Here is a 23255-nt window from a genome sequence, read left to right as displayed (position 1 = left end):
GCAAGTCATTTAACCCCAATTGCCCTGCCTTCCCCCCTCCCCCCAAAAAAACCCTAACATGCATTTCAATAGCAATAGGCTCAACTAATTACTAACAAATCCTCTTACCCAACAGGCTAAATTTCCAGTATATTTCTCCAAGATTACCATCTTTGCTGTTGTCTAGCAGAAAAGGGAATTCGTGAATATTGTAATTTTAACTGGTTAAACCAAGCTAGATTCCAAGAAAAGCAAACTAAATGATCCTCATTTATGGAAATTTGGAATTGGAGGTGCATGCAGTCTTACATAAAATACATTTTATAGTGCAGTAAATTTTAGGATGAGTTATAAAGATCAAGGCTACCTTGTGCCATTGATTTTTAAATATACCACATGCATCCTTCCAGTTACACAATTGCCTAGACTGTTACATGATCAGAATCATTTATAGGGAAAAGAATGTTTGCTTTTAAAAACTTAAGCTGTGATTGACTTGTCCTTAGAAATCTGCCAGTGAGCTCAGCCATAGCACCATAGTGTCTTCAGAAGCCTCCCCCCGCACTAGAAACAGGCTGATCAATTCCCATTAGATTCAGAAGGATTTGGATCTGAGGGCTCAGTGGGCAGTCTGCTGAGGTTTTTCCTATTTTCCCAGGAGCAGCGCTCACTTGGCCACTTGACATTCAGAGGGAAGAGCAGACCTAACTAGGAAAGACTAAGTTTAGAGGAGGCTAACTGTAACTCTAACTAGAGGAGACTTTGAGTTTAAACAGAAATATAGCTGTAGGGAACAGGATGTCCCAGCATCCCAGTGCTCGAGGTAAAAGGAACTCAGTATAATTTTTTAAAGGTAGTAGGCTTCACTTTCAAATTTGTTCTTTTCATTCATTTATAATGAGCTGAATCCTAATTGGAAATCTTTCCATTTAATTAATTATTAAAAATAACTATTTAGTATGTGTGGTCTGTATTCCTTTGTAAAATTCAGTAAAGGAAACATTCCTTTGCTTTCAGTGAGATTTTTAAATAAGAAACCAAGATAGTGGAGGGTGGTTGACATTTGAACCTGGTATTTGAATAGGAGGAAGAACTTGAAGGATTTTAGAGGTCATTTTGTCTACTTCCTAAATTTTGCAGATAAGGGAACTGAGGCACAAGGAAGAGAAGTCGCTAGCCTGAGGTCACGCATGGATTGGAGGCCAGCTCCTCTGCCTTCAAGTTAGCGCAGTTTTTTAACTCTCTTAATAATAGGATGGGCTGATCATTTTATAGCAACAACATTGACTCATTTGAACATCACAACAACCTTGCAGATATAATTATTCACATTTTTACAGATGACAGACCTGAAGGACAGAGGGAGTAAGTGACTTGGCCCAAAGTCTTAGGGCTAGTCAAGGTCAGATGTGACATAAGGTAGTAAGTTTCATTCCCAAGCAAAACGAATCCAGTGAAGCCAATGATAAAATCCAAACACTGACAATAAATTGAAGGAAAATGGGATTCTACTTCTATTGTGTCTGTTAAATCTCTGTTTTACATATGGCTACCTGGCAGGATATGGTACCAGACACTGAAGTCCTTTGTCAAACTAAACTGCCAAGCATCCAAACTCAGCTTCAGAGAACGCAACTCCGATGGGCTGGCCGTGTGGTTTGAGTATAAAAACATATGCTTGCCAAAAAAGACTATTTTATGGAGAACTCACACAGGGCAGGTGTTCACATGGTAGTCAGGAGAAGCGATACAAGGACACTCTCAAGGTCTCTCTTAAGAATTTTGGAATTGATTGGGAGACATGGGAGATACTGGCACAGGACCACTCAGCATGGCGTGCTCACATCAGAGAAGGTGCTGTGCTCTGTGAGTAAAGCAGAATTGAAACAGCTCAAAGGAAATGCAGGATGCACAAATTTAGAGAATCCACTCCAAATATTCACACAGACTGTTTGTGCCTGACCTGTGGTAGAACATTCTGAGTTCATATTGGTCTGATCAGCCACAGTCAGACTCACTGTAACTTTAAAATAGTGATGTCATTTTGGTCCTCTTCAAGAATGAAGGACAATGACTAGTATGACTATTTAAATGCATTGCTACCGACTGTTTAGTTCTTTGTGCTGCCTTTTTAACCTCTCTCAAATAAAATACTTGCTGAAAAATTGAAACCTATCAGCAGATTAAATATAAAGAGGCTCTCCATGTCAGTTTATTAATAATAATGATAACATGTCTATCAGTCGTATAATGTTTTTACATTTCCAAAGTGACCATATGTGTAATGTCATTTGATTCTCCCAACAATTCTTTTCAAGGCAGATAGGTGCAAATTCTATTAACCTCTTTTGACAAATGATAAAACTGAAGTATAGAAAATGTGACTTGGCTAAGGTCTGATGGCTAGTTGGGACAGATTTGGGATTTGAACCCAGGTCTTCTGACTAGATAACCTCTAAGATCCCTCTTAATTCTTTAGATTCTGCTAAACTAGGGATTCTGTGATTCTGCCCGATGTTCTTTTTGCTAAACTGTAATGCCCTTTATATTCACGGAGACAATTCAGATGAAAAGTGGAGATCCATTCATACTCTTGTCAGTACAGTGGTAAATTTGGGGCTTGGTGTAGTTTTTCCATGGCTTCCTTAGGGCCAGTAATGGGAATAAACTGGTTTTGTATACTCCCATAGCAAGGAAATGGGCACATCCATGGCTGCAGTTATTAGCAGTGACCCATTTTGGTTAATAGTTGGGATAGTCCCTGCTTGAACCAAATGTGGAAGACAGCGAATCGTGCTTCAGTCTTTCCAGGCACTCTGCTGAGACATAAGACGTGGGTGGCATTATCAATAGTGGCTTTGTGAGATGTGGATTCTTAGTCTTCTCTCCCCAGAAAGGAGTGTCAGGGCCTACCTGCACCACTTTTAATATGTTTAAATATTGACAAGCAGTAAAAAATGTGAAGAATTCTATTCTAAATGCTTTTTGCAGAAATGAACCCCAGAGCGGAAGTTGCAAAGATAGACTTTGGGTGAATGTGAAGAAAATATTCTTAATTAGGATTCTCCAACAGTGAAATAGGCAGCCCATAGCTGGGGCTTCAGGGGAGGCCATTGTTCCAGAGATGATCGTTGTGCAGGGAGGACTTGGGCTAAAGAGTCTCTGAGATCCCTGATAACTCTGGCATTCCTGTGTCATTCTATAGAAATGAAAACTTTCAGCAAATTCTGCTTTTAACAGAAATCTATTTTGTGGACATTCTTCAAGGGATAAGAGTTTTATTGGGGGAAATAATTGATGTGAATTTTTGAGTCCAACTTACCTTATATATTCTACATCTCAAGTAAAGGAGAGGTTTATAATAACTGCAAAAAAACAGTAAGTATGTACATATACTCATAAATATCATAGACCCTCAATTTTGATTTTTTCCTAGTGTACTTCTTTTGCAGATGGAAGCTAAAGGGAGCATGCACTGTGAGTCATTCTGAATGATGAGGGCAGTGACTATTTCAAAGGTTATACTAGCATTAAAATGCAAATGGCACTATTGGTTTCTGCTAGCACAAATGGAACCTTAGTGACTTATATGTCCAAGGCTGGACAGGTGGATAGGACCTCTAACTCTGGAGCTAGTGTTTTTTCCACTACACTACACTGTTTCTATAAATTTGGGGAGTAAAGAGATAGCTTATCCTGGTACGTCAGTAGGTTGAGTGAATGGCTCAAATGGTACAATGCAATTTAAAATTAAAAATATACTTCTGTTAAGAAAATTTCCTCCCCATGGTGTCAGCTGAGCAGCAGGGCAATACTGTGCTGTTGGTCCTGGTACGAAAACTTCTATGTTTTACACTACGTGTCCTCAACTTTTTCCTGAGAGAGAGAGCTACTTTTGATGTTTTCAGTCTGATTGTCACTGGCAAGGGATACTGGGAGAGGAGCTGATGGAGACAAGGCTGCTGGTAGTGGTTCCCCCCCACCCCGACCTCTACCTCATGGGAATCTCTAAAGGTCATGTGATAGGGAGAGCTAAAGCTTGAATTCAGCAAACATTTATTGGGCTCCTTTTTGGTATAAGGCATTGTTCTAGTGGACTCATTATCCACTCTTGATATCCCCTTGACATCCACTCTATTGCCACATGCACACCTCTGCTCTCTACCTCTTGATTTGAAAATAGAAATTAAATCACTGCCACAGCTGTTGTGTTGTTTCTTGAAGGACTTGTCAGTTGATTTCCTGTGGCTTTACTCATCATCCTTATGACGTCTCAAACCACAGCCCCATCCTTCCTGGCCATAGCTCCCTTATGTATTATTTCCTCCTACTAGGGTGTAAGCTTCTCAAGGGCAGGGACTGTGTTACTTTTGCACACACACGTGTGTGTGTGTATATATATATATATATATATATATATATGTATATATACATATATACATATATATATATATATTTACCTAGTAAATGCTTAATGTAGTTATCCTTCCACCTCATGACTTTCAATTTTGATATATCATGGGTTGGCAGAAATTAACTTGGAATTTTTTGGGAGTTTTCTGGAAGCCACAGATGACACACAAAGGCCAGCAGATGATGCAGAAAAAGTTTAGAAACTCAGAAATGCATGGAATATATGTACAGTATTGCATAACATCAACATATTTTATCTTTTAATACCATAACAATTCAGACTTCTTCTCTGGTACGAAGGAGGGCCAAACAATTTTACCCCGATTTGCCCCTGCCCTTACCCCCTGTGATGTGGAAAGAATAACTGCAGATGCTTCTTACTCATTCAGTGTGGATCCATAAACAAGACATTAAAAACTAGTTGAGAATTTGAAATTCAGTTATTGACCGTGATAGAGATTTAGAAAGAGGAGGGATCTTAGAAGTTATCCTCTTATTTTACAGCTGAGAAAACAGAGTCCCAGAGAGGTGGGTTCTTGGCTCCCTTCCACTATCCTGCTCTTTCAGTATAAGTGAGAGAAAATAATTTGAAAATCTTCAGAATCCTCCTTGTTGCTCTTCTCATTCAGCAACTGTGTCGTGCTCCAAAGTAAGACCTGGGGATTTGACACAGGACTTTTAATAGAATTTGTAGATAAGTGGGCAGGACAATAGTTTCCTAGTTTGGTTGCGGATATTGAGTTATTTGAATATGAATGAGTGGAGGTATTTCCGTAGTTGTTGCTGTGATAGGCTTGTATGATTTTGAAATATATGTGGGAGCCTTCTTGTTTGATGAGAGCCTTCTAGGATGCCTTTTCTTTGCTGAATCCAATACTTTCTCTAAATCAATTAATAAATACAGTGGGGTCTTGTATTTTTTTCATCTTTTAATCGGTATAACTATAGATGTGATGTTTTATAGAAAACATCACTGAAAAGCTGCCTGTTGCCATCTCATGGTGTCAGCAAGGACACCCTCAGTACATGCATAGACTTAACCACTTTCATAAGACTTTAGAGAAATGAGAAACCATATATGTAGATCAGTAGTTTCTGATTCCTGTTCAATCATTTGAGCAAAACACCATCTAAGATATTTTTTCACTATCTTAAAATTTTCACCTTTTTGAATATTTGTGCCTTTAAATTAGATTTCATCTGTATGAATTTGGTGAGGTCCCATAACGCTTAATGAGCTACTGTCATTGTCACATCTTCACATGGTCCACTGGGTGCAGAAGATGGTAGAGATCAAATGTAGTGGTTCTGCTTTTTTTTCTGAATAGATCACTTCATTGTAAAAAAATGCCACCGTATATCTGTTATATTTCACATGTGTTTATTGATGTTCCATTTTCCTCTAGAAATACCCATCTGATTAACTGTCTTAGTTGTGTTTGGTACTAAACTATCTTTAGGTTTATCTTCTGAATTGCTTTTTTGCAATTTCATGATAGGTTTCCTGGCATTCTTGTCTACTACTTTGGGGACAAATTAGTATATAAGAGCTGGAGCCAGAAATTACTAGAAGGAGGAGACTGGCCTGGAATGCATTTGGAAAACATCAGTGCTTTCAGTGATTCCAAACTGCTCACTGATGCCAAAGCCCATCTTCTCCTGGTGAATCATGGAACGCAATGATCTCTGAAGAATTAAAATCCCAAATAGCGCAAAAAGTAATAGAAAGATGTATGGTGGGCAGAAGCAAGCTTTAGCATGTTCCTAGAAATAGCTCACACGTGAGAAGTGAACACTCGAAGACAATCGTGAGGATGCATATGACCAGAAAGTGAGGAGGGTGGATCACACAGAAACAATGTGTAAAAACTACCTCAATGGTATGTTTTTACCCCCAGGTTACAAAGGGTTAGTTTTTAGTGTGTTGGGCGCATCTCCTTTGGTAGATTTATGGATGAATATGGACAAGAATTTTAGGTGAGGAGGTATAGAGAGGCTGTGATCAGCATCAGTGGAGAGGTGTAGCAGTAAAGGAAGCATCCATACTGTAGAAATGATGGAACTGCCAGAGTGTGACTTTTCTTCTGCATTTACTGATACGGGCTTTGCAGGGAACTCATCCTTGAGTACCCTCAGGATGTAATTCTCCTCCAACATCTCCTGGAGTGATTTTAGAATAAAGGTAGTCAATGCCTATTACTTGTCCTTCACATTGTTCAGGCCTGAACAACATTTGTTGCTTCCTTATTCCATAGCACTCACTTATAGCACCGAGGTCTCAGCTGAGTATTTGTCCAGGGACTTGAGCAAATTCAGAGCTTTTTTTTTAAGACACACACACACACACACACACACACACACACACACACACACACACACACACAGTGAGCTATTCCTTTGTGGCTTAAGGCCGGTAAGAATATAAGTAAGGTCTCTAAACTTTCATAACAGACCGGCAACTTTTTAACTTGAACATGTGGTACCTTAAAGCATGTGGGTCTTTCTGCAATCAGCAGCACAGATTATTGGCACCTTGTCAATAAATTCAACCGTGAATTGATGACAGTACATTTGTCAGAGGCTTATGTGAGGAATCTAATACTTCAAAGAGCCAGAGTAATGGACCTTCTAACCCTTCATCCCTACGCATTCTCTAAATTCTCTATGTACTAAGTTAGATTATTATGTAATATTCTTAGACTACACTATCTCAGCTCCTCCACAGAAATGCATTTAATAAGTTTATTTAACATTGTGCCATCAGTACCAGATTGATGTTTCCATGTCTTTTATGAGGTCATAAACACAATCGACCCCTTCTTGAATTGCATACCAAAAGGGAAAAAAATCTGGAGTTGTATGTTTGTTGTTACTGTTAAATCAGGCAATTAGAACTATTTAGCACATTTCCCTTTTTATCTTGGCTCCCAGGAAACTCAGAGCTAAATTCAGTGCTCAATTACTGTAACTAACCCATTCCAGGTATCTAGTTATGGGTGTTTGTTTCTCTCTTCCCTTTAACTTTCTTTTGTTCTGTTTTTAATTGTTTTATTTTATATTACATTGAAATCATCTCATGTTCTTTTTGGGAGTCGAACATTAGTCACCTAACATTCATTTAAGTTCCTACTACATGCCAGGCACTGTACTAAACTCAAGAAATGCAAAGAAAGCCAAAGAATATTCTCTGCTCTCTAGGAACTCACAGTCTAATGGGGGAGACAACATGTAAACAACTTTGTACAAATAAGATAGATGCAGGATAAATTGGGGCCAGTCTTAGAGGAAACACACTAAAATTAAGGAAGAATAATCGTTCTTGCCAGCTAGATTCTGATTTTTTTCTCCTTGCTAAAAAAAAATACAAGTACTGTCAAGGGACCCTTTAAATATGGGAGCCCTGGGAAGAAATCCAAGTTGCCCCACCCTAGCTATTGCCCTGTTGACCCCTCTGTTATGAAGACAGTTTTCAGTCAGTCAAGTACCAAGACTTTGTTACACAAACACCCACTATGTGCCAGGCACTTTGCTAAGCATTTGGGGATACAAAAAGAGGCCAAAAAAAGGCCTTGCTCTCAAGGACCTCATAGTCTAATGAGGGAGACAAGATGCAAACAATGAAGTACAAACAAGACAGAGAGAGGGTAATTGGAAATAATCTTGGAGGAAAGGTGCTAACATTAAGGGAGGTCAGCAAAGACTTCTTGTAGAAGATAGGATCCTAGCTTGAAGGAAGCGAGGAGGCAGAGATGAGGAGAGAAAGAGGGAGACAGCTGGAAATACTCAGGTTAGGAAACGGAATGCCACATGCAAGGAACAGCAGAGGAGGCCAGTGTCGCTGGATTGCAGAGTGTGTGGAGAGTGCTAAGGTGTAAAAAAACTGAAAAAGTAGAAAGGGGCCAGTTTGGGAAAAGTTTTGAAAACCACAGAATTTTACGTTTGAGCCTGGAGGTAATAGGGAGCCACTGGAGTTTAGTGATTTTGGGGAGAGGGGTGATATGGTTCTACCTGCATTGTGGGAAAATCAGTTTGACAGTTGAGTGGAGAATTGATTGGAGTGGTCAAGTATAAATACAAAATAAATAATAATGATTATAAATGAGATCTCTTTTTATTGAGTCAGTGTTTATTGAGAGCCTACTGGGTACAGTGGAAATTTAGAAAGAATATTTTAGATATAATATATTCCCTAATGAAGACTATAATCTAATAGAGAAAACATTAATAAACCTGTGAAAAACATATAACAACAAAAATAGAATAACTTATTATAGGACTATATGATTGTCTTCGTAATTGTTGAAGGGTTTTTATAGTCTCTACTCATCTACTTCCACAAAGGCATATGTTACATAACATTGCCCTTATCAATGACATTGCATAATAGGATCATTGACATTATAAGTGAATCCTAGATCATTGTGAAACCTGCTGTTCTAGCATTCATTTGATGAGCTGAGGCCAAGCTTGAGCCTTAAGACCCATAATGCATGTTCAACTTTTCTGCTTTCATGGAACCATTTGATACCCTTCACTAGGGTATGCATGAACAAAGAGAAAAAGCAGGGGGCTTGAAGGGAGATGGTAAGAAAAAAAGTGGTTAGAACAAATGGCATTGAAGATAAATGGTTTATCCCATCTAGTTCAACTAAAACATCCAGGATTAACCTAAACCCACGCTAAGCATCATTCTTTAGACTTTCTAATCTAAGCAGGCAGAGTTGGGAAAAAAATACGAAATGACCATTACTGTTTTTCTTATTCCATTTTTAAGTATTGTAGAGCAGATCCAAGAATTTCATTGTGATTTTCGGCAGTTTTATGTCTCCCTAAATCTTACACATAAATTGTAAAATGACAAATCATGTAAGAGGCATGAATAAAAAATGGGATGTATCGAAAGCTGAAAAGAAATGTCTTTTCTTTTTCAGCCCTTTCATTGTCTTAGCATGTGTAGCAAGCCTCAGTTTATAAAGGCTAGCTTCAGTGTTCCTTACCCCATAAAGGAAATGGGTCAGGAAAAGGGAGAAAGAAGTTGTGTGTGCTAAAGAGGGTGAAATCATGGTAACTACTAATACATAAACTTCTGATAAGATAGAAAGGTGGCTATTTTAAAGCCTAAGCAAAATAGGTTAATCAGTAGTGAAAAATCTACATATTTGTTGTACATTGATTATAGGCATGCAATAAAAATGCTTCATGTGTGATCTTTGTATTAGGTTATATGAAATACAGAGCTGCTTCCTTTTGGGTTAATTTGTGTGTTCTTCGGCTATTATGTTATTTCCCTTAGAAGAGAAAGCAGAGGGCAGCTAGGTGGCACGGTGGGTAGAACACCGTCCCTGGAGTCAGTAGGACCTGAGTTCAAATCTGGTCTCAGACACTTGACACTTACTAACTATGTGACTCCGGACAAGTCATTAACCCCAATTGCCTTGCCAAAAAGAGGAAAAGAAATAGCCACTAGGTGGGGATTTTTTGTATGCAGGTCCTGACACTCAGCAAACATTGAGCAGTAGAGAAATTATATGTATTTTATCTAAATTAAAAGCAAGTGAATAATGTAAACATTTTAAAAATAATGACTGTCTGAGCATCTAAGGATAAGATGAGATTGCAAGCTCTTCAAGGGCAGGTACTATATGTAGCTTATGCTTTTTTATGTCAAGCAATGCAATCAGCATCCTGCTGGGTAAACAGCAGTGCTCAATAAATATTCAGTTGGTCTATTTAAGATGCTTTCAAGCTGCCAAGGAATTAGCTTGTTGAGATAGAATCACACCAAGGAAGAGCTTCTTCAGCCAATCAGATTGTAGCATTTGTCTCTTTTAAATATAGTTCTTGCTTGTGTATGTCAGTAATGAAAACGTCTTGCTTGTTCTCCCATCTTTGGGTTGGTCCAGTCATACAGCAGCACAGACAGGGTGTTTTCTGCCTAGATTAGCTTGTCTTTCAATGCCCAGGACAGACGCATGTGAGAAACAACTTCAGTCTCTGTGGACGGGGGGCTGGCCCCATTACTCTCAAGCTCTCTGGCTGGCTGATTCATGGTGGAGCACTGTTAGCCTTGGGCCTAAAGAGGAGCCAAGAGAAAATGGAGCTTCTTGCTGGAGTGCCAAATAATGTGGAAGGACAGGACTGGGGAGTTCAAGTGGCAATATTGTCTTGCCAAAAGGACACCAGTAAACAATCTAATGTGTGTTAGGAGATAGATGGAATTCTAAAGGAGAGTTCAGCATTCTGATAAGCATACTTGGTAGAAATTGTTCTTTATATACTGACTGGCACTGTACCACTAATAATAATTATAATGGTAATAATATGATTATAATAATGATGAAAATGGAAGTGAAAATGTTTTTCAAAGAGTGACACACTTGATTAAAAGATGGGAGTTAACTTTTCACTTCAAATCCAGCAAGACGTCCAGCTAGTCATGTAACCTTGTGGTTACAGAGAAGAGAGACCAGTGTTCGCTCTGGCCTCCTAAATATTTTCCCTAACTCCTTTCGTACAGCCAACACATCTTTGTTAAGTTGCTGTAACAAAGAGCCTATCAGTGGCCGTATCATCATCTGCCATGCAGGTGGCAAAATCTCCCCCCGCCCCAATTTGTATGTGACTGTGCTACCCTCCTCTCCACTCACCCCCGGCAATACCAGTTATACCCACTTAGGGGCCGCAAATCTGTCAGGAGGCCCATAGGGAAGGCCACATGCAGAGCTGTCTTGGCCATGCTTAGCTTTTTGTCTCAGCCTGGCATTTTGTCAATGTATAGAGTCCCTGGCATCTACAGCTGGAGACAAGCAGCTCTTCTGTAACTAAGAGTATCAGGAAGTCGTTTGAGGGCCTCATGCCAGAAGTGGGACTTGAATGACATCTTGACTTCAAAAGTAGCCCTCTCCCATGGTTACCCCTTCTGTCTCTAATAACTGGGTTCTCATGCCTCGGGATGGAGCCTTATGACCTTATACTCCAATCCTAATAACTGGATCTCTGTTTTCTTCTGCATTCTCAAGGCCCAACCTTGGCACTTTGCTCTACCCTCTAGTCTCATTTTTTAGTTCTGCTTTGTTCTCCCCAGTCTTTGTAAGTACTCCCTAAGCCTAAGCCTTCCGCCAGACTTCCATCTCCTTCTCCAGTCTTCTGCCACTTGCTGCTACCAGTCTCAAACCCTAGTCACAAACTCCTATGCCAACCTTCCGGCATACCCACCAGCTGTCTTCCTTTGGCTGTCTCCATCTCTTAGTCTTCCTGTGCAGACCTCTTCCAGGTTCCTTGTGCTAAACTCTCTTGACATTTCACCTGTCTTTTAAATTCCTTCTTGTTATGGAGGACTAAGAGGAAGTCTTCATCACATGAGAGTCTTTCCCAAATTTCTTGCCCTCCTGCTGGTGGATCTCTCTTGCTTTGGGGCATAGCTTCTTCTCCTGGCCAATATTGTTGGCCCTTGAGACCCAGTTCTGACAGGATGATGTGGGGCTGAGGCACAAAGATGATGTGTTACTATAAGTTTTGACTGATTTTCAAAAAGTTCCTTCAAGTCCAATCTCTGAGTTCATCAGTCTAGTTTGTACTTCTTAAAACCATTAACTCTTTCCTTGTGAGTCTGTCACCTCCCAGCCTCTTCTGGGTGCTCCACCCTTCCATCAAATGCCCTTCCTCAAATCTGTCCTTACTAATACAACTTATGTAGGTGGCCTTTAAGTAACGTGGCCTCTTTCCTCTCCCTCCTCCACTCTTCCTTATGCATCAGTAATATCACCTATTCCTCTGTATTGATCTAAAGTAAAGAGCTTCCCATTTGTGTCTCCTCCCAACCCCATTAAATAAGGGTAGATGATCAATCATACCCAAGATTTCTGTTTGCAGCTATTATTTGGGGAGGGGGGGCTTGTGTACTCTGTGAAGTTGTCTGTGTGGGTACTCCCCCAGTAGTGCTAATCATAACCATCCATAGGTGTTTCCCAGAAATTACTAGTTATTTCAAAGGGAACCCTACATACAAAAGGGTGTGTGGAGTAAAAAAACCCACAAATTTGCCCTAAAAGTAGCACTAAATAGAACAGAATTATTCAATAGTATGATCTTGCAGGTCTGCGTATACGGTAGGTAAAAAAATTTATAGAGGGATGTTTTGTTGCTTTCCAGAAATGCCTCCAAATGAAAAGTTGAAAGGTATGTAATGTTCATTGTGGGCTAGCTAGTTGGTGCACTTTATAGAGTGTGAGGGCTAGAATCAGGAAGACCTGAGTTCAAATCCAACCTCAGATACTTAGCTGCTGTGTGACCCTGGGCAGGTCACTTAACCCTGTTTGCCTCAGTTTCCTCATCTGTAAAATGATCTGGAGAAGGAAATGGCAAACCACTCCAGTATGTTTGCCAAGAAAACCCCAGAAGGGGTCACAGAGTCTGACAGGCCTGAAAAACTACTGAATAACAACAGCGTTCATGGTGCTTCAGTGTAGTCAAATACATGTGTGCAGGGATGTGCACAACACATGCACATCTGCTTCTAAGCTGCTAGCGCTCTTCAGCCAGCTTGATTCTAGTTATGGTCTAGCCAACAGTTAGATAATGCAGGATTGACAAACCACACACAGAAGAGAGTCCAGTATTACTATGGTTCACCCAGCACTATGCTGCCCCCAATCCCGTTTCATACCTCCATAATTCAGACAGGCTATAGAACTCATCAAAGCCTAAATCTGAGTGATAGCTTTCATTAGCATACAACCCTTCCAAATTAGACTAAAAAGTGTTATGGCCTACATACTGTCAAGTCTCTTTGAAAAAGCTGATTTTTTTTTTTTACTGATATTTCCTTGTTATGCCCTTGGTATTCCATAGCTGTCCTGTTTAAGCACTGAAGCAATTAGTTTTGAGAAGGCTGATTCTTTAGGGTCCAGTGCTTTCCTGCCTTTCATTTGCTGAAGCTGTACATTTTAATGAAGTTGTTTCATCTCTGTTGCCAAACACTAGAATTTTGCTGCTTCAATTCTAATTATCTCTGTTGGCGAATGCTATGTTTTATTAGAGCTGTCAAGTGCACTGTTCATTAAATGTCCACAGTCTGTGGTGTCGTGCACACAAATTAGATCAGCTTTGCTCGTTGATGGATTATGTAGAAGTTAAGTATTTTCTTCATAAACCTTTAAAATGTTGTGCACCAGCCATCCCTGGCCTGTTGGTGTGGGCAGAAGACACGCATGTTGGCTGAGCCCGGCTTCCTGTCTCTCAGCAGTCGGCTGAGGGCAGTGCTCAGTTACTGACAGTGAACCTCTAGGATCTGCTCGATTCTTTCAGCTTTCCCATTCAAGGAGTTGTTTCTTCCTGCAGTTCCACAGCATCATTTACTAAAGTATAAAATTATGCATTTGACAGCATAGCGGTGTATTCCACTCTCTCTTTGTACATCAGATTTCCTTCCGTGTTTTCTTCCTCTATCTATTTCCCACCACCATTGTAAAGCATAAACGTGTTGTGTTTTTACGTGTGTATCTTTTCAGGTTGCTTGTTTTTGTCAGCAAGAACAGTTACCCTTCTGTAGGCTTGATAACGGCCTGAATGGCTCTCTTCCATAACACTTTACCCAGCGTTCACCGCTTTTCAACTGCAGTTACACAGGCTTTCTTCAGAGGCTCTTTGAGAGGACATTGTTTGCAACTCTAGGGAGCTCTCTGACAGTTCCCCCAGAGAGTATTGGTAGCAGCTGTAGCGGGAGCAGTTCATCCGCCTCCTTTCCTGTTTCCTCTTATACCCCCTGTGTCATCAGCACATTATCTATTATTTGAGTAAATACATCAACCTAATGACCCTTTGTAAATGGCCCTGCCCTTGAGAAGCTCTGAGACTGCTACAGAAAAAGACAGGAAAATATTCAAACATCAAACTAGCAAATGGAAAGGGAAATGTTTCTCTCAGTTCAGTACCCGGGTTACTTGGCCATACCTAAATCTGTGTTCGCAACAGTTTCTAATGCAGTCCTCAGGACATGGAGACTGAATGAGGTCATTGATAACCTGGAAATCTTGACTGTTCTATAGCTTGCAAAAAAAGAACGAATTTCCCCTCTGGTTGGTGAAGGATTGAGGCTGGGGGATGGTGGCAAGAGTGTAGCAGAGACCATTCAAATTCTGCTTACTTCACAGCATCACAGGGTTCCAGGGTCTCATTGGTTTATCTCTGTATCTTTCATTAGCTAGCATATACAATTGGAGACTGTATCATCCGTGATTTTTATTAAAAGAATTATCAGTATCACTTAAACCACATTCACCTTGTATGGTAGAAGAATGAGATGTTTTATAACTAGCAACTTTATTACTGTGAGGGTATAATAGAAAAGGTGAATTTGGTCATAAAAATGTTTATATCAGAGAAATGATGGATTTCTTTGCAATAAGAATTTTTATTCCCTGGCAGGTCTTTGTACAAGAGTGTCATATGTCATTTTACCAAAGGAAAAAAGAAAGATTTATTATCTGCACATTCCTGTTTTTCACGAGAATAGTTTCCTTATGTATCATTAGTTACCTTGTCATGACTAACATGGAGTGTCATCTTGGTGCTTATTAATCAACTCTCCCTTCAAACCAATCTTAAGAAGAATAATTAAATTACCCTAGTGACAGATCATCACTTCCACATTTATCTTTTTTTCACATAGTATCGTAGAGTATAAATATCCTCAAACCGCAGACTCACCTATAATGACTACTAATTCAAGGACTCTGGGACTGAGAGGATTTTTCTGTTTCTAAACTTGCCAAGCAAACCCCTTCTTAGGATTAAAGAGCAGAAGGGCAGAGGTTAAGCCCATAAGAGACCAAATTATACCTTTAATTATGTGTGTATATGTACACACATATATTCACATATATGTGCCTATATACACATGTTCAACCTTCAGTTGTGCATATAAAATCCTGTTAATACTGATGAAAATGGGAGTTATCAAAGCTGAGGGAAATTACAGGACAAACACAGGCTGAAGTTTTATATATGTTTTTATTTTAGGATCAAAATTTTGAGGTGTAATCCTGCCATGAATTCATCACGTTTTTAAACTAATGCAATATTTCCTTTTAGCTGTGATGATTTGTTATTGGACTTCGTGATTAATGTTGGGGTTTTCAGTGTCCCCACAGAATCCTAACACAATGCTTCATTATGGTCTAGAGCTGACACTGGCCTCTCCAAGGCCAATGCAGCAGAGCCTAAGCTCTGGCTACTTCTACTAGCTTAATGGTCCTAGCAACAGATGGCACCTGAGGCAGGGATGCCTTCCACATCTGATTGTTAAAAATATAATCAGATTCATTTTTTGGTGGTGTTATTTAATGCTTTCTAGATCCAGCTCTTCTTGATGCATTCTTATAGGAGGAGCCTTGCTGAGTACTACAGGTTTAGCATCAATATTTAGGCCATTTGGTGATGAATTCTTTGGCTATGGCCATTCATGAAACAAAGGAAAATAGAAAATTGCCTTCTTGTGACCCCCTTCTCTTTCCTCAGAGTTAAGTGGTGGGGGGATAAGAAAGGGGAGATGGTGCCTAGAATCACTGTTTTTAGATCCTCTCTCTATAAAACTTAGCTGTTGGTATTCTAAACTTGAAATGTTCATACAGTAGTCAACAAGAGAATGTAATATTGGAGAAACTAAATTTTCAATCTTGATGATAACCAAATATCATGGCAGTTAAATACCAGGATGACCCACAGGTTTTCCTTGGAGAGGTAAATGGAGTTAGTATAGCTGGCTTTGACATGTGTTCAAAGTCAAATAAGCATTTTATATTAAGCATCTATTTCGTGCAGACACCTATGCTAAGTATTGTCCAGACATCATTTTATTTGTCAGTACTCATGATGAATATTCTTTTGAAAAAGCACTATGAAAATAATTGCAACTTAGGCACCAGCATTTGTTGCAAACGATAAGAAGGTAGAGAAAATCTATGTTAAAATTAAATCAACATATATTTTAATACTTGGTGACATCAGTGCAAACATGGAAATAAGTGAGGGTGGTGAATATATATTTGAAATGTTATTCAAGAGTAAGGAATGAGAAAAGACTTTGATCTCCTTGACAAGGGGAAAGATATAGCAGGCAAGGCAACACAAGTTTAGAATATGAATTTGTAAAATCTTAAGGAAAAGGATGGTGGAAGACCATAAACTGTATCACTTCATAAAAGAAAGAGAAAAAGTAAAAACAAATATAATTTTCAAGAAAGCTTGTAGAGGTACCCAAGTAAGCAGTCAGCCTAAGAGCATTTAAAGATGAAACTGGAATGTTTACAATTGCCCTAATCCCCTATCCCTTGGCCCAAAATACGGAAAAGATCTGTGAAGATGTTTACAAAAAACTATTTTTATCATTAAATAGCAGAGCTGTCATGTTGTAATACTAGATGAGCTTTTTCCTCATACATATGAAGTCATGCAAAACATTTCCACATTAGTCATGTTGTGAATTTTTAAAGCAAGAAAAATAAAGAAAATGAAAGAAAATATGCTTCAACCCACACTCATAATTCATCATTTCTCTCTCTGGAAGTAGATAGTATATTTCATCATGATTCCTTTGGAGTTGTCTTAGATCATTGTATTGATAAGAATAGCCGAGTCCTTCACAGTTGATCGTCATTATAATATTGCTGTTACTGTGTACACTCTTATTTCAGTTTTGTTCACTTCACTTTGCATCAGTTCATATAAGGTTTTCCCAGGTTTTTCTGAAACCATTGACTTCATAATTTCTTTACAGCACAATAGTATTCCATCATAATCACATACCACAACTTGTGCAGACATTCCCTAGGTGATGGGCATCCTTTCAATTTCCATTTCTTTGCCACCACAAAAAAGAGCTGCTAGAAATATTTTTGTACATGTGGGTCCTTTCCTTTTTGTTGTTTGATCCCTTTGGCATACAGGCTTAGTGGAGGTATTGATGGGCCAAAGTTTTATAGCTCTTTAGGCACAGTTCCAAATTGTTCCTCAGAATGGTCAAGCCAGTTCACAACTCAAACAACAGTGCATTAGTGTACCTTTGCCCTCATCCTCTCCAGCATTTGTTATTTTCCTTTTTATTTATTAGCCAATCTGATGGGTTTGAGGAGGTATCTCAGAGGTGTTTTAATTTTCATTTCTTTGATTATTAGTGTTTTAGAGCATTTTTTCCAGTGACTATTGCTAGCTTTGATTTCTTCATCTGAAAACTACCTGTTCATATCATTTGACAATTTATGAATAGGGGAATGGCTCTTATTCTTACAAATTTGGTTCACTTCTTTATATACTTGAGAAATAAGACCTTTGTCAGAACAATTTGCTGTAAAATTTTCCCCCAGGTTCCTACTTTTCTTCTAATTTTGGCTGCATTGGTTTTGCTTTGCAAAACCTGTTTAATTTCATGCAATCAAAATTGTCTGTTTTACCTCCCATTATACTCTCTATCTCTTGTTTGGTCAGGAACTCTTCCATTATCTGTAGAGCTGACAGGTAATTTTTTTCTGTGCTCCCCTAATTTGTTTATGGTATCACCCTTTATTTCTAAATTAGATGAGTTTTTTGAGGAAGTATAAATGGTGCCAAAGAAATCAAAGATGGGGAAACAACAGGACCAGACCAAGCAAGTTACAGGAGGTTTTTGTTGGATGTGATGCAGCTGTGAAGGCATTCACAAATCAATTCACAGGGTATTAGAAGGAGGGAAAATTATATTAAAGCTGTATAAAAATTTTCAGATTTCAGTATTGTTGCTGCCACTCCCCACAAGCCCCAGGAGACATCAATAAATATCAGCTCCAATGCCTACTTTCTTATCTATATGATATCTTATAAGAATAATCCAAATATACCAAAAGCATCCCTTATGAGGACATTGGAAGGTAATATGCCAACTTTACAAGTGATATTCTACATCAGACCACTGCATCATCACATAATGAACTGAAATATGTAGAGGATATAAGATCTTACTCTGTTTTTTTGTTTATTGGCTATAAAAAGAATTTGATTTGGTAGAACAAAACACTGTTTTAAAGGCTTTTGTCTAGCAAGATGTTTTTATGTAAATATTGTGCAAAAAATTCTTCAAGAGATATAATGATACAAATAACATTGATTGATTACTCTTATTAGCATGAAAGATAGCGACGTGCTTGCCAAAACTTTTTGCTGAAGTCATGTAGGAGATCCAATATAGAATAAAACTCAAAGAGACATTCTCAGTAGATGATAATATCTTTCAAAAGCTCTTGGTTGTGGAATACATTCTGCTAATTGCATCAAGCTCGGTCATATTGTGATGTCCTAAGTGAGATCTAAGATCACTCGAAAAGATTTTCGTCCTTACAGGAAAAACAAGAGGATAAAGAAAGCCTGTTGTCCAAACTATGATGTGCGCTTGAATGGAATACTTATAAAATGTGTCTGTCAGTCTGTCTGTCTTTCTATCCATCCTTACTATTTATCTACACTCTGTGTGTGTGTGTGCGCATACACATATATACAATTTAAATAGACACTATAATGAATAGATAATTTGCTGGGCTCAGAATTGAATAGTAAGAAGGAAGATGACTAGCCTTTGGGAAATCCCAAGTTCTTTTAATGACTCCACACTTCTCCAAGGAATGGAGACTTTTTTTAACACCAGTATCTTCTGAGAGACATAATTGATAGAAAGCTAAGCACAGAGTTTGGAAGAGTGGGGTTCAAGTCCTTCTTCTAGCACAGTAGGCTGGGTGACCTTAAATTCTCAAACTCTCTAAATTCTCAAACTCTCTAAGACTGAAGTATAAGTTGAAAATCAGGTGCATCTCTATGTTGTTAGGGGGAGTTTCATCATTAGATTTTTCCTGTAACAATGAAATTACAGTGTTAATCCCAAATCATGAAACGTGGACAATTTTCAAAGAATGGAAGTTCAGAATCATCTGAAGATAATGAAGAAGTAGGTAGTGGATGGCAACAGGGTTCAACACAAGACAAGGAATTGTGCAAGTGGTGTGGTATAGAACGATTTCACCAAATACATGAATAACCAAAAAAAGAGAATGGGCTAGTCATATAGTAGGCATTATACCTGGTATTCATGCAATGTCTAAAGAACACAGGAAACACTCCTTGTGGGATGGATAGACCCTAAGAGTTGACAAGAGTTGCATGGGATGGTTATACATAGATGAATTGTGACCAACATGACTGGAGGGAATACCTGTATCATGGAGGTCTCAAAGCCATTGGCATAATAGAGCAAATTGGAATGACAGCATTAGGACAAAAATAATTATCATTTGAACTTTAATAGGATATTAAAACTGTCAAAAGATCATGATAGTTCTGTGATATAACCACAGTAACTCATATCAGCATATTTTTCAAGACTATAAATAATTAAATCTAATGCATTTTATAAACAGAAGCAAATGCAGTGAAAAGTCTTGAGAAAGAAACCATCTGCAGTGGTCTTTTGAACAAGTAGGATTAGAACATGAATTTTTCTGAATAGTTTTTACTGAATTAAGACATTAAGAAAACATGCTATTGAATATTAGAGCTAGAAGGGGCCTCGCAGATCATCAAGTTCAACTTCTCATTTTACAAATGAAGAAACAAAGGGTCCAAATATGGTGACTTGTCCAAAGTCTCTCTCCCACGCAGCTCATTGATCTAGAACTCAAATGGACCACTCCTGACTTGTAGGCCATATCCTATTGCCTTTCCTATTAGAAAGTAAGGCTAAATTTCAAAATACATAGAAAAGCTGATTCAAACATGGGAGGAATAGACTCCATTTCCAAGCTGCTGCCTCTGTAGTAAGGAATTCCTCCACTAAAGTTCTACTACACTGATTTATTGTGAAGTAGATGGTGAACCCCTGAGAACCAGGTCAACAGAGCAGTTCTACCAACATGATTCAGTTGAATTTGTCATCTAAGTTAGGCAGCATGATGGATAGACTTGGAGTCAAGAAGACTCGGGGCAAGATGCTCCACCTCTTTTCACCCCAGTTTCTTCATCTGCAAAATGGAAATAATAATAACCCCCACCTTACTGGGTTGTGGTGAAGATCAAATGAGATTACGTATGTAAAGTGCTTGGAAAACCTTAAAGCATCACAGAAATGCCTGTTCATTATTATTATTATTATTATTATTATTCATTAGAAGGTGGGGCCACCAGGAGATTTTTATGGCTATTCTAGCCCACAAGACCATCTCCTAAGGCACAGAAGCTGTTTTGCTGGAGCATGTGCCCAGGCCAGTGAAGCACAGATCTTTGAGGCAAGATAGAAGTTAAGGAGTTTGAGTAATTGCTGATTCTTTGCTCCCTTCATGCCCAGGAGGGTTCAGTAGAAGGACTGCTGAGGAGATGGGTTTAGATCCTGGTTCTGCTGCTTACTATCCGTGTCACCCTGGCTAGGTCATGTTACCTCCCTAGGCTTCAGTTCCTCATCTATAAAAAAAGTGGCTCTTCGAACTCTCAATCCATCAGCTTATGGTCCTTTATTAGGCTCATTTTCCATTGCTTTTTGGCTTTGTTCTTTCAAAGTTTGTTTGAAGTGCCATCATCTAAACATCCTAGAGCCACAGGTTGGAATCCACTTATTCTGGCTCATTTGTCATCTTCCCAACACACTCTTTTTGAGCCATGAGGTTACTGTTCAGTTCATTGAAATGAGTTAATGGGCTTTCCAGAACAACTGACTTCCTACCAAGGAATGTCTTAGGCACTGAGGAGAATTTGCTTCATTAAGCTATCAGAGATAATCATTAAACCTTGTGGAAGGACGTTGGGGACGATCATTTGCTCATTCATCTTTATTAGTGCCATAGTTGTCTGTGGGCATGATTATGATGGCAACGAATGTTTGTTGTAGGAACACCAGGAAAGCATTCTGGGCAACACCATGCAGAGTGTCATCGCCCTACTCAACAATCTGGTTGCCTACAAAGAGTCGAATATGAAGCTGCTCTACGAACAAGGTAAGAGTTTTCTTGGAGCCAAGTTCTGTCTGTAATGCTGTTGAGAATAAGCTGGTTAGATTTTGTTTACAAAACTAAAATCTACCATTTAATATAGTGATCAATTCATTTCACTAATGCTAAGATTTCATGTTTTATAGCTATAATATAGAGCTCACTGTTGCATAAATACTTTTCATTTATTCATTTCAGTGGCATGGGGACCCCTTCCTCTGATATAGATCACAAGTCCTTTCTGTACTTTAACAAAGAGTTTCATGAGTTGCTATGATTTAAAAAGCAATGGTTTAAAAAAAGCATGTTAGTTTAGTGCTGAAAACCATTACCTATAGAGCTATAATTAGGTTTAGGATGAGGGGGTGGCCTTTGTCCCAGAGCATTGAAATTTAGAAAGTATGACTGAATTTAGCACCCTAGTTCCTGAGAATAGTTCATCAGATAGGAAGCTGCATCCCTCCTGGCCTAGTAAGGCTAAGATCAAGTGTTAAATAGGAAGCTGTCCTAAGGTGTGCATGTTTTCCTCAACAGGCCCCACAGTTGGCCAGAGCTCCTCCCAACTTTGTCCTGCCCTGATCCTTCCTCCCACCCCGTGACTTCTCTGCAGCAGCAATAGACTTAGGATACCTTGGATGCCATATCTCTGTCTTTCCCTCCCTAGCCCACCTTGTGTCCACCTTTTCTGGGATGAGCCTGTCTGCACTAAACTAAACCAGCCCTTAATCTGCAGAGGTGTAGTCCACCTCTAGGCATCTACCACCATGTCTTTAGGCCTTACTCTATCTAGAAATAAGGTTAAATACCAATAGAAAAACATCTAGGTTCTTAAAAGATCACTGTCTACATAAGAAGGGATACTTCATGTCCAGGTTAAATTTTCCTGCTCTCATTAACTTTCATACCTCTTCAGCTATCATTTGTGGAGAGAAGCAGAAACTAGGCACATTCCTCTTCTACAGAAGCTTCATAAACGTCAAGAATGGGGTTTTTACTAAGTCATTTTCTCAAATATTTCTTCTCCAGGTTAAAGAGTTCTAATTCTTTTCACTGCCTTCTTTTCTACAACTTTAGTCACATGCATCGCTTTACTCCTGGTCCCTTCTTCATTTACAGATTTCCTTCAGCTGAACTGAGGCCTGATCAAAGGATCAGAGCACATTTACCAGGCCTAATTAGTTGCTTTCCAAAGACACTAATATTTACTCGTAAGTAGTGAGAATGAAGAAGAATCTGAAAAGAAGATTGAACAACTTTCAATATTCTCCATTTAAGCCTTCCTCATAGCCTCACCAGGATAGGGGTGTAATGCCTCAGTTCTCAAAAAAAAAAATGCTTGAGAAGCTCAAGCGTTTACTGGACCTGCCAAGCTAGAAGGACTTTCGGTCCCTTTGGACATCTTGCTTTTGGTAGTAGGTTTGAACTAAGTCTTCCAAGACGTCCCTACTAGAAAGTGTCGCATGATTTTCATTCATTCAGTATTTCATATGGTTGTTTCAGTTCATACAAAGAATTTTATTTACAAACTTTCCTGGAATCAGGTTCCATGTTATAAAATACTCAAGTGATTCTTCCATTGAAGCTTCTCTCCATTTATTTGAAAAAACATTTGGAAGTTGGTTTCCCAATCAAGTCTCATTTATTTATCCTAATGCTCACAATAAGCAAAGCTGCAAACTATCCCAACAAATGAATCTGGCCTACTTTGAAGCACTGTCCATAAACATGTTTTCCCTTAGTTAGTACAAAAGAGCTTTGCTTTCCCAGCGCACACAGAAGCTAAAGATGATGGGAAGGAACCCATAAGCAACCAGACAGGTAGTGAGTCAAAGCCAGTTTGGGATCAAAATGCCATGTGATTCATAC

At 38.9% G+C, this 23255-nt stretch overlaps 1 protein-coding gene across 1 annotated transcript in view; it reads left to right on the top strand.

Moving 5' to 3' along the window:
- ULK4 (unc-51 like kinase 4) overlaps positions 1 to 23255 on the top strand; it is a 675609-nt gene that overhangs the window by 379177 nt on the left and 273177 nt on the right. The window contains exon 32 of the mRNA XM_036759487.1: positions 21290 to 21395. Within this exon, the coding sequence (XP_036615382.1) occupies positions 21290 to 21395 (106 nt within the window). The remainder of the gene's footprint in view (positions 1 to 21289; positions 21396 to 23255) is intronic.

This window comes from Trichosurus vulpecula, chromosome 5 (assembly GCF_011100635.1).
Source record: "Trichosurus vulpecula isolate mTriVul1 chromosome 5, mTriVul1.pri, whole genome shotgun sequence".
Taxonomy (NCBI): domain Eukaryota; kingdom Metazoa; phylum Chordata; class Mammalia; order Diprotodontia; family Phalangeridae; genus Trichosurus; species Trichosurus vulpecula.
Note: the sequence above shows the minus strand (reverse complement) of the source record. Positions and strands in the feature narration are given on the sequence as shown.